General features: G+C 38.5%; 1 protein-coding gene across 1 annotated transcript in view; it reads right to left on the bottom strand.

Annotated features, from left to right (window-relative positions):
* The window catches only part of SORCS1 (sortilin related VPS10 domain containing receptor 1), a 309,525-nt gene that overhangs the window by 121,095 nt on the left and 173,062 nt on the right, over positions 1-15,368 (bottom strand). The window contains exon 4 of the mRNA XM_087766088.1: positions 707-865. Within this exon, the coding sequence (XP_087622214.1) occupies positions 707-865 (159 nt within the window). The remainder of the gene's footprint in view (positions 1-706; positions 866-15,368) is intronic.

Below are 15,368 nucleotides of genomic sequence, written 5' to 3' on the forward strand. Positions count from 1 at the left end.
ACAGATTGAGCTCTATAAAGTCCTTCGCTAGAAGACAACTGACTTATGAGTATTGATGTGCTGATTTTCAAAAAGTTCTAACAATGAGTTCTCTTAGAATCAAGTCCCGTTCTGTCATCTCAAGTTGGGTAGCAAAAAATCAAGGCAAATCTGACAGCATATTTATTCAACTGATGGATTGATGCCTGTACTGAAGGAACTGGACTTCAAAGGAAACTGATTCACCACTAATTTTCTCTTAGAAAAATCAAAGGCTACTTGAAAATATGCCAGATAGGAACAAGGAGTGTCTTATACTGTTCTTGGAGCTGGTGTGAGGCTGGAGCAAGAGAATCGTTAAATAAGAGGACAAAAAGCCTCATTAGAGGTTGTAATTCCTATTGTGAAGTTTCCTAGCTGTCTTCTCTGCCCATTGTCTGTCACATGATATTGCCAAAAGGACCGATGAATAAATGCAGACTGCCAGGTCAGTCATTGAGGGCTAGGCCCCAAGAACACAGTAGGTGCCCATGTCCTTTACTTTGCCCTTTACATTGAGGCTTACTCAATATTTCTTGCTTGGTAATACCAGTTTGGTATTTCCAAAGACTGCCCTGGTATCACCCCAAAGACTGTCCTGAATGCTCTGCAGCAATTACATAGACAGATGGGGAAACCCTAGGTTCTTCCCAATCAAACAAAGCAAAATGCTGCCAACAATTCTTACCTTCTGATCTTGGCTGTATGCTAAGATCCAATCTTCCTGCTTGGGGTGGAAGAGCAGACTGTGGATGTAGAAGTTCAGACGGTATTTTTGATAGGTGGCCCCTTCATCAGAACTGATTAATAAGCTGCTCTCGACTTCTGGATCAGTCAGCAGCATAATCTATACGGAAAGGAAAGATGAAAATACAGTGGTGAAGAGGAGTCAGATGGAAAAATAAGCAGCTAGGAACTTTAGATAAGCTTATTAAATATGTCTATTTCAAAATGTTTCAATGTAACACCAAAACTAAGCATAGCCAATCTTTCAGTAAGGAAAACAGTATATTTCAGCTATGTATATAAACACATAGCATATGATCAAATAGGCAGAATGACTTTACCACTAGTTAAAACAGACCTAAATGGAGCTGTGCTTAGATTATCCGTAAAATCAAACCTGAAATTTGTAACACCAGAGTGTAAACTTACTAAGTTACCAGACAGCTACAATGGATTGCTAGGGTCTTCATGAATGATCTATTGGAGTGGCAGACAAAAAGTTAGGTGTTAAGAAAAAAGAGAGAGAGAGAGACACAGAGAATGATCTCTAATGGTGAGGTTTGTTAGACTCTGGCAGAATTTTCAGAGAAGATGACAGTTTCGTTGCTTGAAGTGTTATAACCTGGCTGTCTGCAACAAGCAATCTTGCTTTGGCAGAAGAACACATTTGATAACGTGCTGGGTTCTTTCCATCTCCAGTTTCTATGGTGCTGTGAATTATAGATTAGGTAGTGTATCAAAAATAATCTCCGCATAGTAAAGTTGCTTCCTAGCTTTGTCCAAGAGTGTTAGTTAAGGAGTGACAGAAGATATACAGCTTGCAGTTGTAGTAGCTAATTCTCCCCATTAACTGTGGTATTAATTGGTCTGCATTGCTGATGAATCAGATAGAATAATGAGATACTCCTCTCATGTGTCTCTGCATGAGAGAATATATAGGTTTGAACAGCAGAAAGAGATCATTCCAGTATTTCAGCAAGCAACAAAGTAATACCCCGAAGGAATGGGAATGAGGCACCATGAATGACAGACATGAAAAGTTCTGAAGAACATTTGCCTGGGAAGGTATTAAAGCCTTGAATCATTAGCTTTTTTTTTTTTTTTTTTTTTTTTTTTTTTTTAAGTAGGGGTGCTGCTGTTGCTTTTTAAATGGCAAACACTGATCTGTTCTTAGGCAAGCCTGAAATTAAAGGATCCACACCTGACATTTCTCAGAGCAAATTTCTATCTGGGTTTGGGCACTGCAAAAATCACACACTCCATTTCCTTCTCTCTCTTTCATTTAGGCAGGCAGAGTTAGACATAACTTAACTCACTACCTGTGAATTATAGGGCGCCATAAGTCTTGATAGACACCAGATGCTAAAGAACTATTTGCATGTGAAGGGGTAAATACACATATAATCTACATAGGAAATGTCCTTCATTATTGAGTAACTGCCAGAGGTTTTTATCTCTCTCTAGAAAACCCTTTGGTAGCATAACAGTTTGGCCTGTGACTTGGAAGTCTGGGGTTTTTCAAAATCCCTGAACTTTAATATCCTGAGTGATCGTAGACCAGTTACATTATCACACTGTATCTCTAATGTAAAATAGGGTAGTTTCCATTGTACCATAAAGGTATAGCCTCCTTTTGTATCTCTGATTTACTTTTGAAATCTTGTGATGAAAACATGCATTATTAGAATTAAACATTCTTATTTTCATTTAACACTTTCAAATACATCAAGCATGTCATTGATGTGACTTCTAAACTGAAGATTGCATGACAGAAGGTACGCAGGAAGCATTAATAGTCAAAATGTCAATATATAGATCATCTACTGTCACTAAGTAGCCTATCCAGCTTCTGAAGCCAAAAATTAATTGTGACGTTTATCAGTTGGTTCTTTTTTCTTACCAGACTAATCTCTGGGACAATGTTCCTATGGTTAACATTTATCAATTCAGTACTATGATTCAGGCATTATGATTTTCCTATTTTTATGACTTCCTTGTTAAGTAGATTTTGTTTATGTTGGTATTTGAAAATACCACAGCACAGCATTAATTTGGACTACAGCAACTAGAGCAGAAATAAGCACAAATCAATGGGCTTGATCCAAGCTCCCTGAAGTTAATAAGAGTCTTGTCATTGACTTTGGATTGTGCCTCTAAGGCAAGCTGTTAATCAAGATCCACTCTAGTCTCACATATTTTCTCCTACGTGCACAAGGAACTCATCTGACCTCATCACTGTCACATCCAAGCACATCACTGCCTTAACACATTTTCTGTCAGGCCACTCCCCTGAAGTGTAAAAGAGCTCTTATCTCCTCTTCTTAGAAAGGGAATTGAGGGACAAACTGTTGAGGTACTGAAGCACCTAATTCCTCATTCAATCAATAAAAGTTAAGTGCCTAAACAGACTTGCCAGCACTGCTGACTTTGGTTTTAATCTGCTAACTAACACCCTGGGCTATTATTGCTGTGTTTTCAGGTATCTATGGTCTCCAGAAGCCTTAGCTGTTGTATTGTGATAACCAGCCATTCTGTACATATGAAGTGTTCCAGGACACATCAGTTTTGCTACATATGCCAATAGCAATAGTTTCTTAGATGTGGCAGAGTTGTGCAGAACTGCTGCAGATTTATGCAAGGGCATACAGAGAGTCAGAGACAGGGGAGGGAGCTGACGGATGACTCCCTAGCCACTAGTCCGATTGTTAACTGTAAGACCAACTTTCAATGCTGGGACAGCATTTTCTGCTCCACTGTTGTGCCCTGCATTGCCAATCACTTTGCACAGATGCCGTAAAACAAAACAAGCTAGAGGTGACTAAGCAGTCACTACTCCCATCACAGTCAGAGTACCATGTTTCTTACAAGATAAGAAAAGCAAATTTCATTACAACATATCTGCATGTAAATAAAGTTACAAGCTCAAAAGGTAGCATTTATTGGATACGAAGCAGAAATTGATACCTGTATGAAAAATTTGTCAAAACAAGAGGGAAATGCTGTGTGTATGAACCTTTCAGATCAAACCAGGAGTGTGCTTCTGAAATGAATCCCCTAAATTTTGGGGGCAAATGTCTATAGCAAATCCTTACATACTATGTTCTGGCTCATACCACCGTGATCTCAGAGCACAGGAACTGAATTACCTTCCAAGGAAACTAAACCAGAATACATATTTCAGGAGTGCATCTAATGTGCTCCAACCACTACTGGACATTTAGCTCAGTGTATCAGGTTAGCACTACTCTAAAGTCAGACCCTCTGCCTCCAAAATGCCCACATTGCAGATAGATGTCATCTCAACATCAACCATTTCATTCTACAAACCCACTTCCACTGAGCTGCACTACAAGCTAATGCAGTTGCAGCCACATTAGCTTAGTTTTATTAACTAAGTTGCCTGGAGCATAAATGAGAAAGGAGGGAAAGTACAATTAATTTTAATGTTTTTGTTGTTGTAGTATACGAAATAGAGAGTAAATAAATTTTAGAATTTTCTTTGAAATAAATGAAGCCAATTTCTGCTTTGAAGTAGTCTGTTACCCATTGACTTGATGCAGTTCCTTATACAGAAAATAAAAGCAAAGACGTGTTGAACAGGAAAAGCATGGAAAATAGAACCAGCAACAGTAACAAAATGAATCTAAGTTTAGAGGTCATAAACTTTAATATCTAAGGATATCTAAGATAAGAGATTAGAAGGAAACTATCTTTATAATTTCTGACTTCACTGTAGAAAGCATGCTGGTTTTCCTCAAATGTGAGCTCCTCAAAGGAGCAATCTTCTTCCTCTGTTTCTACAGTTCTAATACAACATATTACTGTTTTCCCAGCTGACACTGGTTTCTGGAGAAGTATATTCTGGACATCACTGAGGAATCAACATGACTTTTGCATATGAAAATCACACCTTAATTATATCCATGTTCTTAGAACCTGTAGGTAAAGACAACCTAGCTGATGAAGTCTAATAGGATTTTTGAGGGGTTACCTTGCCAAAGGATCTGAAATTGTCATGGGATAAAAGGCCTTTCCATAGATTAATTTATGGTTAGAACATCAGCATGAAAGGTTAGCGAAAAATCTTTCCATTTTCACAATGGTGAGAAGTGTTCATTTGGAATTTCCCCAATGCTTTGTGCTGATCAGTTTATTCATTAACAATTTGGAAAGAAGGAAGGAAAGATAGGTGACAAAGTTTGCTGATGGCAGTAAGGTTATTCAGAATGATGAAAACAAAAGCCAGCTATGAAGATCTATAAAAAGATTTCATAATACTGAGTACCTGAGCAGTAAAATGACAGGTGAAATTCAGTGATGATGTATAACAAAAAAAATACATATGGAGAAAAGCAATCCCAGTGTAGCAGACAGAACAATAGGCTCTAAGTAGATAATTCCTTTTAGGAAAGGAGACTGGGGGTTTCAGTTAAGAGGTCTGTGAAAATAGAAGCTCAGTCCTCAGATCCTATCAAAAAAAACCTCAATTACAGCAGTAGGAATTATTAGGAAAGAGTTAAACAACATAGTAAATTATGCTATTGGGCCACTGTGAAGTGTTCCCACAACTTAACACTGGGTGCTATTCTCATCCTCCATTTAAAAAAAAAAAAAAAAAAGGCTATAGTAGAAAACATAGAATAGCTATAAGGGTGATCGAAGAAAACTATGAAACTTTTTTCATACAAGCAGCAAATAAATGAACTATTCCATTTCCAAAAGAGATAAATGAGAGGCAATTTGACCAAAGTCTACAAAATTAAGAATGACCTGGAAATGCTTAGAGGACAATTATTCAGTCTGTCATAATACAAAACTCATGAGCATCAAATGAATTTATCAAGAGTGAGATAAAAAACACAGGTGAGTTCATGACGAGGGAAGAACTACGGATGTTGTCTATCTGGACTTCTGTAAGGCCTTTGATACGGTCCCTCACACCATCCTTCTCTCTAAATTGGAGAGAGACGGATTTGATGGGTGGACTGTTCGGTGGATAAGAAATTGGCTGGATGGTCGCATCCAGAGGGTAGTGGTCAACGGCTCAATGTCCAGATGAAGATCAGTGATAAGTGGTGTCCCTAGGGGTCCGTACTGGGACCAATGCTGTTTAATATCTTCATCAATGACATAGACAGTGGGATCGAGTGCACCCTCAGCAAGTTTGCAGATGACACCAAGCTGAGTGGTGCAGTTGACACGCCTGAGGGACTGGATGCCATTCAGAGAGACCTGGACAAGGTCGAGAAGTGAGCCCATGTGAATTTCATGAGGTTCAACAAGGCCAAGTGCAAGGTCCTGCACCTGGGTCAGGGCAACCCCTGGTATCACAGAATCATAGAATCGTCATGGTTGGAAAAGACCCTTAAGATCATCGAGTCCAACCGTTAACCTAACACTGCCAAGTCCATCTATACCATGTCCTCGAGCACCACACCTATCCGTTCTTTAAATACCTCCAGGGATGGAGACTCAACCACTTTCCTGGGTAGCCTGCTCCAATGCTTGAAATCAGTACAGGCTGGGGGATGAAGGGATTGAGAGCAGCCCTGCAGAGAAAGACTTAGGGGTACTGGTGGATGAAAAGCTGGACATGAGTCGGCAATGTGCACTCGCAGCCCAGAAAGCCAAACATATCCTGAGCTGCATCAAAAGAAGCATGGCCAGCAGGTCGAGGGAGGTGATTCTGCCCCTCTACTATGCTCTGGTGGGATCCCACCTGGACTACTGGGTCCAGCTCTTGAGTCCTCAGCACAGGAAGGACATAGACCTGTTGTAGCAGGTCCAGAGGAGGGCCACAAAAATGATCGGAGGGATGGAACACCTCTCCTATGAGGAAAGGCCGAGGGAGTTGGGGCTGTTCAGCCTGGAGAAGAGAAGGCTGCGGGGAGACCTTATTTGTAGCCTTTCAATACTTAAAGGGGGCTTAGAAGAAAGATGGGGACAATCTTTTTAGTAGGGCCTGTTGTGATGGGACAAGGGGTAATGGTTTTAAACTAAAAGAGGGTAGATTCAGACTAGATACGAGGAAGAAATTTTTCACGATGAGGGTGGTAAAACACTGGAACAGGTTGCTCAGAGAGGTGGTAGTTGCCCCATCCCTGGAAACATTCAAGGTCAGGTTGGACAGGGCTCTGAGCAGCCTGATCTAGTTGATGATGTCCCTGCCCATCACAGGGGGGTTGGGCTAGATGACCTTTAAAAGTCCCTTCCAACCCAAACCATTCTATGATTCTATGATTTTTTGCCTGATTAAACCATGAAACTCCTTGATATAGTTTGTTGTAGATGTCAAAAGTTTATACGAATAGGAAAAATGAACAGATAACGTTCCTGGAGGAAAAAAAAAAAATCCATCAATTCAAAAATTTCACTGTTGGCTCAGGAATCTGAATCACAGATTGCTGAATTCTGGGAAAATACATAGGAAAATATCATTATATACTTGCGCTAATCTGACACTTCCCTCTCAACAGAGAGTGGGATTGGTTAAGATTCAGTCTGATTTAGCATGGCTGTTCTTACATACATCACTGGAGAGTGAATGAAAATGATAAACGATAACATTATCAGTTCAGGTGGGCTGATCTAGCAACTTCTTATGTGAAGAATTGGGCCCATCATTTTTAACTTGACTGTTTTTTAACTACCTCTGATTCTACCACTACAAAATAAAGCTATTAACACAGGAGTAAAAAGAGGCATACATATCTGCAACTCACTTCCAGCAAAAGCCCTTAGTAATGGGACACCAACCTTAGAGTGCCTCTGGTCTGGTTTATTGTTGCCTTATGTTAAACAAAAATGAAGAGTGAGGATAAGCCAAGACTCTACTTCTGCCCAGCAAAAGTAATTGCTCTCTGTTCAGATCAGTGCTCAGTAATGATCAGAATCTGCTTACTCACACCACGCACAGCAAGCACACGCTGCACTTCCTAATGCTTCAGACGCATTGGGTTTTTTCTCTGTAAAAAAAGTCGATAAAGTCAACGCAGGCTTTTGCAACCAAATGCAAGGCATCCATTAATCATCCACCCCCTGAATAGGGAGAAACTTGATTTGCTTTTCCTAGAAGTGACAAATGAACAGAAAACATAATTTATAGATCGTAAACAGTCCACACTTTTTTCACTCCTTCTTTGATGTTAACTCTGTTGATGGCAGATTGCCCTTGACAATTATGCAGATTTTTGCTGTCCTCACAAACCCAGGAACGCTTCACAAGAGGATCCTGATTTTGCTTCTACAAATGGAATCATGATCCTTATACAAGTGCCCTGAATGCTAGATTCAGTGGCTTAGTCAAAACAAGTCCAGAACTGCTCTCAATCTTTTATTTTAGCCCCTCATATCTTCACTTGGATCATCTTTTCTCTAGCATTTTATAGTCAAGAGCATAGTATCAGTGAAACAGAACAGTATAAAAAACCCACAAATAAATTTCATAGATTCACATGTTCTTTCACTCACTTCTGGTGTATTAACAGATCTGAGTTATACCACCTGACCAGAAATAGGGATGAAATGGAAATCTTCACCTTCCTCATCTATTACATGCTTCATGCATAGACCCAACACTGGTGACCCACACGGACCCAATAACATTTCTCACAGGAAAATGTGAGAGTGAAGTACAGCAAAAGAGGAGATCAGCAAGGAAGAACAGAAATGTCCTACTCTTAAAAAAGCAGGGCATTCCCCACTTAAATTCTCTAAACATTTGCATTTTTTTCCAGCTTCTCTGCATGCCAGTTACATAATTTTAGAGGGCTGTGGGGTTAGATTTTTTTACACGGTAACTGATTGCAAGAGCATCAGTGCTATGGAGTCCAGCATAATAAAATGTAATTTCTGCCACTTTACATATCGCTTCTGAATTTGGATTGCCATTTACAAGGCATGAAGATTGTGTAAAGAGAGAACCTGATTCTCCAGATTCAGCAATTCACACATGCATTTTAAAGCAACGTGCCCTGCTTTTAACTAATCCAACTAGTTCATTGCTTAAGCTTTTTCAAGACCTAGAATAAGAAATAAAATGAAAAAAGCCAAAGAAAGGAACTGCTTTGGCCATGACATTCTGAAATAAATGCAACACTACTGTAAAGCAAATTAGACCAACTCCTTTTACAGGACTGAGTTACTGGAAGCAGTAAGTGGTTGCAAGAGCAAATAAATTAGGGAAAAAATTACCAAAAAGAAATAACTCAAGCATTTATTTGGATATTAACAAGGAAAGAGGAGACTGAAGCCTTTGTGAAGTTTAACAAGCTTTACTCATGGGCTAACATCAACTGCTGTAGAACTGCTCTCATGAGCAGAGCCACCAAAATTTGGCCCAAGTCTCTCATTTAAACAAATTGGCTAACAGTATTAGCACCTAAATGAAAACATGAAATGAGCTAGAGCTGACAGTTTTGAAGCTGTCTCTAAGGACAACTAACAGACAAGGTTAGTTGCTGAGCAATTTCATTAAGACACCATTAAAATAATACACCAATAATTCAATCAAGGCACTGTAAAGTGTTTTATTGCCAGAAGTTCTTGTTAACTCAGAAAGTGCGGTAATTTTGTAGGGAAAGAAAAGACTTCAGTGACAGAATTACACTTCCAACACTGAAGAAAAAAAAAGTAATATTGCCTTTGAAGGATGACCTAGTTTGGAATGGCCTCAGAAATAAGTAAAAATGACCACTTTAACACAAGGAAAAGGTCTGTGGACAAGTTATTTTGCAACTATAACTCAGTGACTTAAGAACAAAAAGGTTCTTATTCATACAAAGAGGCATAACCCAAACTCATTAAATCAGTCTGCACTTTGCTATTATGAAGGGTAACACACTCCGAGTCTCCCCCAAATAAAATTGTGCTCATGATCACTAGACAGTGTAATTCAGATTCAGACTCAATCCAGTTCTGGACAGCAGGAACTCTAGCATCATTTCCCCCAAGAACCCACAAGACGTCCATAACTGGTAGGATACTACCATCTTCCTCATATCTTGGCTGTTTAAAGGTAAGAGAAATGACGTGGTGAAAGGTTCAGATGGTGGATTCATCTTGTTTGCACACATGAAAGATTTAGTGCTCATTGAGCAATAAGACAATCTCTTGTCAGCAGAATTCTAGATGGCAAAGGACTATCTTTTAAGAGAGAAAAATTATCACCTGCCAATATTTTTGAAAGCTGGGATTGTACAGTGTTCCTAATAGAAGAATTGTTGAAAATTGCACTTGGCATCTTGATGAATGTGGTTTGAAATAAAAAGCTGGCTAGTGGCTGGAAAAAAGAATCCATTTACCTGTTCTGTATTAACAAAGAAGTTCATTATAGGCCAAAAGTGACTGCAAAAGAAAGCAGCCAATTAAAGTTCCATATTTTATTATCTGTGGGAATCATCTGGGGTTGTTTTACCAGACAGAAAAAGTGCATGTATGTATATCCACAACAGCTTATGAAAATAAAAGAAACACTGTATAACTCCCCCTTATACAAGCTTCAAACAGGGACATAAACAGTCACTTCCAAAAATCTGCTGATTGCCTCTTCTGCCTATACAGAATAATACCATTATTTAGTGAAAGTCCAAAACAATCTCAAAAGGAGGAGGAGAAATTTTGGAAGAAATTTTTACCTTAGGAATATGTCTGCTTCTCTGTTTTACACATAGCCAGAAAAGAGCATGCATCTACATGTGGAAGTTATCACAAAATACACAAGATGTCAGTAGCTCTTCTGCACAAAGTGTCCTGTTTAAAGGTTTTAGAATACTAAAAGTATGAGAGATTTTACTCATTTTTACAACATATGCTTATAAGTAGCTAAACAAAGAGCATTGAAAAGCCACTGAACCCCACCACACACATATGCTAAGCAGAAAAAAGAGAAATAAACAAGAAAAGACATTTCATCTGCTTTTAAAGAATATTCCTCTATGCATTGAATGGAAAACATCACAAGCAAACACACATTTTAAAATTACATTTCTAGAAAATATAGCAGTCCTGTTACCCTATGCACTGAATAAGATCATTGACTGAACGTGATATCTTCCTTCTGTTATAGGATTTCAGAAAAATATGGCCTTAAATATTTATATTATAAACTGCCTAATCCTCTGCTTTTTGTCTCTAGCCCATTTTTGGTTGAGCACAATATCTGGAGTCCTATCCAGATGCTTTTTAATGGGCTTGTTTTAATAATTTGTAAAAAGTTTTTGACTAATAACTGTGAGCTTTAAAAACTTATTTCTGATTGTTCTAGGTGAATAAAAGGTCATTGCAGCTCACTGTTCCCCCTTCCCATATTGACTGAAATAATTAATATTTTGTAATAAATGAAAAAGAAAAAGCTTTAATTCTCTTAATACCTAAACATTCAAGTTAAACAAAAACTTCTTTCTTTTGTGTTTAGGAACACTTCCAGAATTACAACTACTGTTATGATTTTCAGTGATAATAATAATCTTAATAGTCAGCTGGCATTTCAATGTTTCTTTTTCAACCATTGTACACAACAATAGATTTTCATTAATATGTGACTGCTGTCTGAATGCCAGTGAATAAGTACTAGTGACCTTCTCTATCTTGAACATAACAAACCCAAATCAGTATTAATGTATTAACTGTATTAATGAACAATTACTGTTATGGTTTCTCAGCTTTCTGTGCTTTGACTAATCCCAGTTTAATGTCGTTTCTCCACATTATCTGAATTTTCATACCACCAAAGTCCCAGGTATAAGGTTGGGTCAATGCGATAGAGACTCATGAAAAGCAAACATGAGGCTGAGACATCTGTGCAGATGTGATTCAGTTGTTCTCTCTGCTAATCCTACCTGGTATGAATGGAGATATAAATAAAGTCCAGAGGTGTGGGGGAGATTTTTCCTAAGCGAGAACGGTGTACAATAACAACTGTTCCTTACTCTGAACATCAGTTCAGGAAACATCTGAAGCACCAAATGAGATAGGCCTGATCCTGTTTCTATCAAAATCCAAAAAAGGGAAGTGCACCTACAAACAGCCCGGTTCATTAGTTTCAGCATGGGGACATTCATCAAGTGGACAGGTTGCTACCTACAGCCTTTTCTCTCTGTGGCTGAGCTTTGGCAGAGGCTCCATTCTCAAAAGCGTTTCACCTTGGACCAGACCTGAAAAGATTCAACTGCTTCTTTTTCCATTAAAGGTGAAGAGGTTGCCACATCTTCAGGTTTTTTGTGTGTTGCTGAGTCACTGCTTGTAGGCTGGATAGAGAGAAACATCGACCTTCACCTTCCCACGAGTAAGCTGCAATCCCAGCAGCTAGGCTGAATTCTTAAAATATATGCCTTTGCTTTGAGTTAATAACTTTTAACTAAAGGAGGAAAAAAGGCAAGATGGGGGAGAAAGGAGTCCCTGAAGATTAGCATCACTTTTTAAATCTTAGTTTTTTAAAGTGCAGCTTCCATTTCCATTAGACAAGAATTAAATGAAAATAAAGATTCTACAGTTTGTTCTTACTTGAGTTAATGCACCTAGTGTCTTAATGAGGACTGTAAAAAAGGAAACAAACTCTTATTTGCGTCATCATTATGCAAAAATAGAAATGTAATACTAAAAATAATAAAGAAAACCTTTCATTAATGTAACTTAATAGATTACTGCAGGGTGTTTCAGAGCTACTTTTGCTTTATCTAGAATTATAAAGTGATTTATAATTTAAATTATTTAATTTAGGGAGGTAAAGACTTCTGGAGGTCTTTTACTCCAAACTCCTGCTTCATACTGAGCCAGCTTCAAAGGTACAGATAGATTCTCAGGACCTTGTCCTGCCAATATTTAAATACCTTCAAGAATGGAGAATCCACAAACTCTTTGGGCCTATCCAATCTAAAAGTGTTTCGTTTCCATTCAGTGTTAATCTTAAATATCTAGGGTTATAATGTTAATTTTGGAACAAACAAGAACACCTTCAATTTTACATTCATCTTAACTTAAAGGTCCATCTTAACTTAGCCAGAGTTTTGGAAGCTAGAAGTGCTGTATGAGCCCGAAGCACCAAGGTTAGCTTCACCCACTGTGATCCTGTAGCACTACTGAAAATAGAATTCATCAGGCTCTGCTCCTAATCACACGCATAAACATTAGCTCTGGAGCAATCAGTTCTGGGGGAAGGAACATGAAAAGATTAAGCTTCTCAGTTTTTTCAAATCTCTCTCAAATCAAATTCTAGATTCTTATCTCTTCATTCAACAGCCCATTTGGGTCTAATTTAATAGCCTGACATGGAATCAAATTTTCCTATTCCTGTTTCATTATTATTATGCACTGCTTTCTCTTCTTTTACATAAGTTTGACATAAAAAGATTTATCACCAAAACCAGCTTGAAAATCTATTCCTTAAAACTTAAATAAAACACAGTAGAAACTTCCATTCTGGAATAAAATCTAACTCGTAACGATTATTGTATTTGATTATTATATTTTGAGAAGAAATAAAGACACAAAGACAAAAAACTCAGGAAAGCTACAGTATTATAGGCACTTTATTTTAGACAGTGCAATCTAGTTTCAATTATTAATCATCAGTTCTTTTGCAACAGATGTTCTGCATTGTACTGAACAGAAAAAAAAAATTAAGCTGAGACAGCTTTTCTCCTTGCTCAAAGGAGAAAAGAAACCTCAGCTTTGTAAAGAACTGGAATGAGTTCTGTTAATACATATTGCCTGTATTTTGTTCTGTTGCTCAGTAAGGCATTCCTTTCATTAAAGAATCTCATGAGATTAATTAGTTAATCTTCACAGCAACTTTGTGGCAGAGAAGGAAAGTGCACATATCAAGAGGGAAAATTACTTGGACAAACTCCACTAATCAATCAATGGCATAAAAAGAAAGAAGCCACTTGCACTGTAAGCGTATTACAAACAATAGCATCTTCCAGCACCAAATACTGGGCCCTAAGGGTTGTTAATCCTAATCAAAGCAAGAGGAGACTCTTGGCCTAAAAGTATGGTAACCTAAGCAGAGCTACAAAAGGGAAAGAGAAAAGAGGGACACTAAGGGAGCAATTTTTCCATGAGGGGCAAGTTAGTGATAAACTTGAAATCCACATGGTCTTCTTTCCTATTTCTTGTGATATCCCCTAAAATGTACTTGAACTTCAAGTGCTTTGAACTTAATTCTGAAAGGCATTGAAAACAGCCAACAGCATGGGTGACTGATACACCCTGAGTTGTAAAGTTTATAGACACGTGTTCACTGCATAGAGACAGTGGGGTTTACCCCATTATCAGGGTATAAACAGGGATAGCCTGGGGTAGGAAAAGTCTCTAATACATTGTGAAGATGGCTGAGTTGATGGCCAGACAGCTACTCAATATGTTTCAACCCCCAGCTCCAGGCAATCAGGAATTTACCTGGCCTGAGATTTATCATTTCAGGAGTTTCTGGTCTGTTTATTTTTATTAGGGCTCATGAACACTCAAATCTTTGCATGAATCTTTTATCAAGCCTACAAGGGGGACTATTCCAAAGTAAATAAAGCTCATTATAAAGAAAGCTTCATATTCATATAAAGAAAGCTTCATATTTTCCTGTTTTCCATGTGATGCCTAGTTTTCCATTTTCCCTAGTTATGCCTCTTTCATACCCCCCTACAGTAAGGTTTTCTTCTTGGGAGAGATGTTCTCGGGTGGTTCATTGTCTTCAGTCAGTCTCTATCCCGAGACATATCACATGCTTTATACATACCCTATAAAGAAGGCTGTGTTGAGGATGATTATGCCACTACAAGAAAGACCCAGACTCACCTAGACACAACTATTATGGTAGGAAGGAAGATGCATGGAAAAGGAAGTGCAGTCAGAGGAACAGTAACACTAGACTGGCTACTGGAATGAGGATAAATGGATTGACTGGTAAGGAAATTGTACACTTTCCAGCCCTTAAAACAGAGGCAGAATAAATTCTCTCCTGCTCTCTCTCGGACTTCCACAAATGAGAACAATTGGGAGAGAGGAACATTACACTCTAATGCTGTCCCAAGAGCCAACAAGACTATGGTCTCACCTCAGACGTTTTGGCACAAGGAGTCCTCTTGCATCCCCAGTGTTATGTCAGTGCATGCAATGATAACTAGAGATCATAGAATCATAGAATGGTTTGAGTCAGAAGGGACCTTTAAAGATCATCTAGTCCAACCCCCCCTACCATGGACAGGGATGTCTTTCACTAGATCAGGTTGCTCAAAGATCTGTTTCAGATCTACCTGGCCTTCACCTTGCCTCTACCACAAACACCTCCATTGCAGTGTGGAATCCATTTCCTTCTATCAGGGATATTTCAGAAAAGTGAAAGAAGAGATGGGAATGGTGACAAGTTGGAGCCACAAATTTAAAAAAAATGTTAACACAGTAAACAATTTTAAATAGCAATGTTGATGGTCTGCTGATGGTCTCTGCTATATCACAGTTGTGCCAAGCTTGGACAGATGGTCAATTCACTGAACACTTTGTTTCATAGCCAACTGTTTCAAGCCATGCCACTTGCCTCTGGCCAGCCCTGGCACCTGTGTGGCACTGTGCTGTTTAATATTTCAGAGGCTTTTACTCTTGCCTATGTTTTGTAGCATACCTAAAGTGAA

The sequence above is a fragment of the Nipponia nippon genome, unplaced genomic scaffold (assembly GCF_047370975.1).
Source record: "Nipponia nippon isolate SJK-2023a ecotype South Korea unplaced genomic scaffold, ASM4737097v1 scaffold_3, whole genome shotgun sequence".
Lineage (NCBI taxonomy): Eukaryota > Metazoa > Chordata > Aves > Pelecaniformes > Threskiornithidae > Nipponia > Nipponia nippon.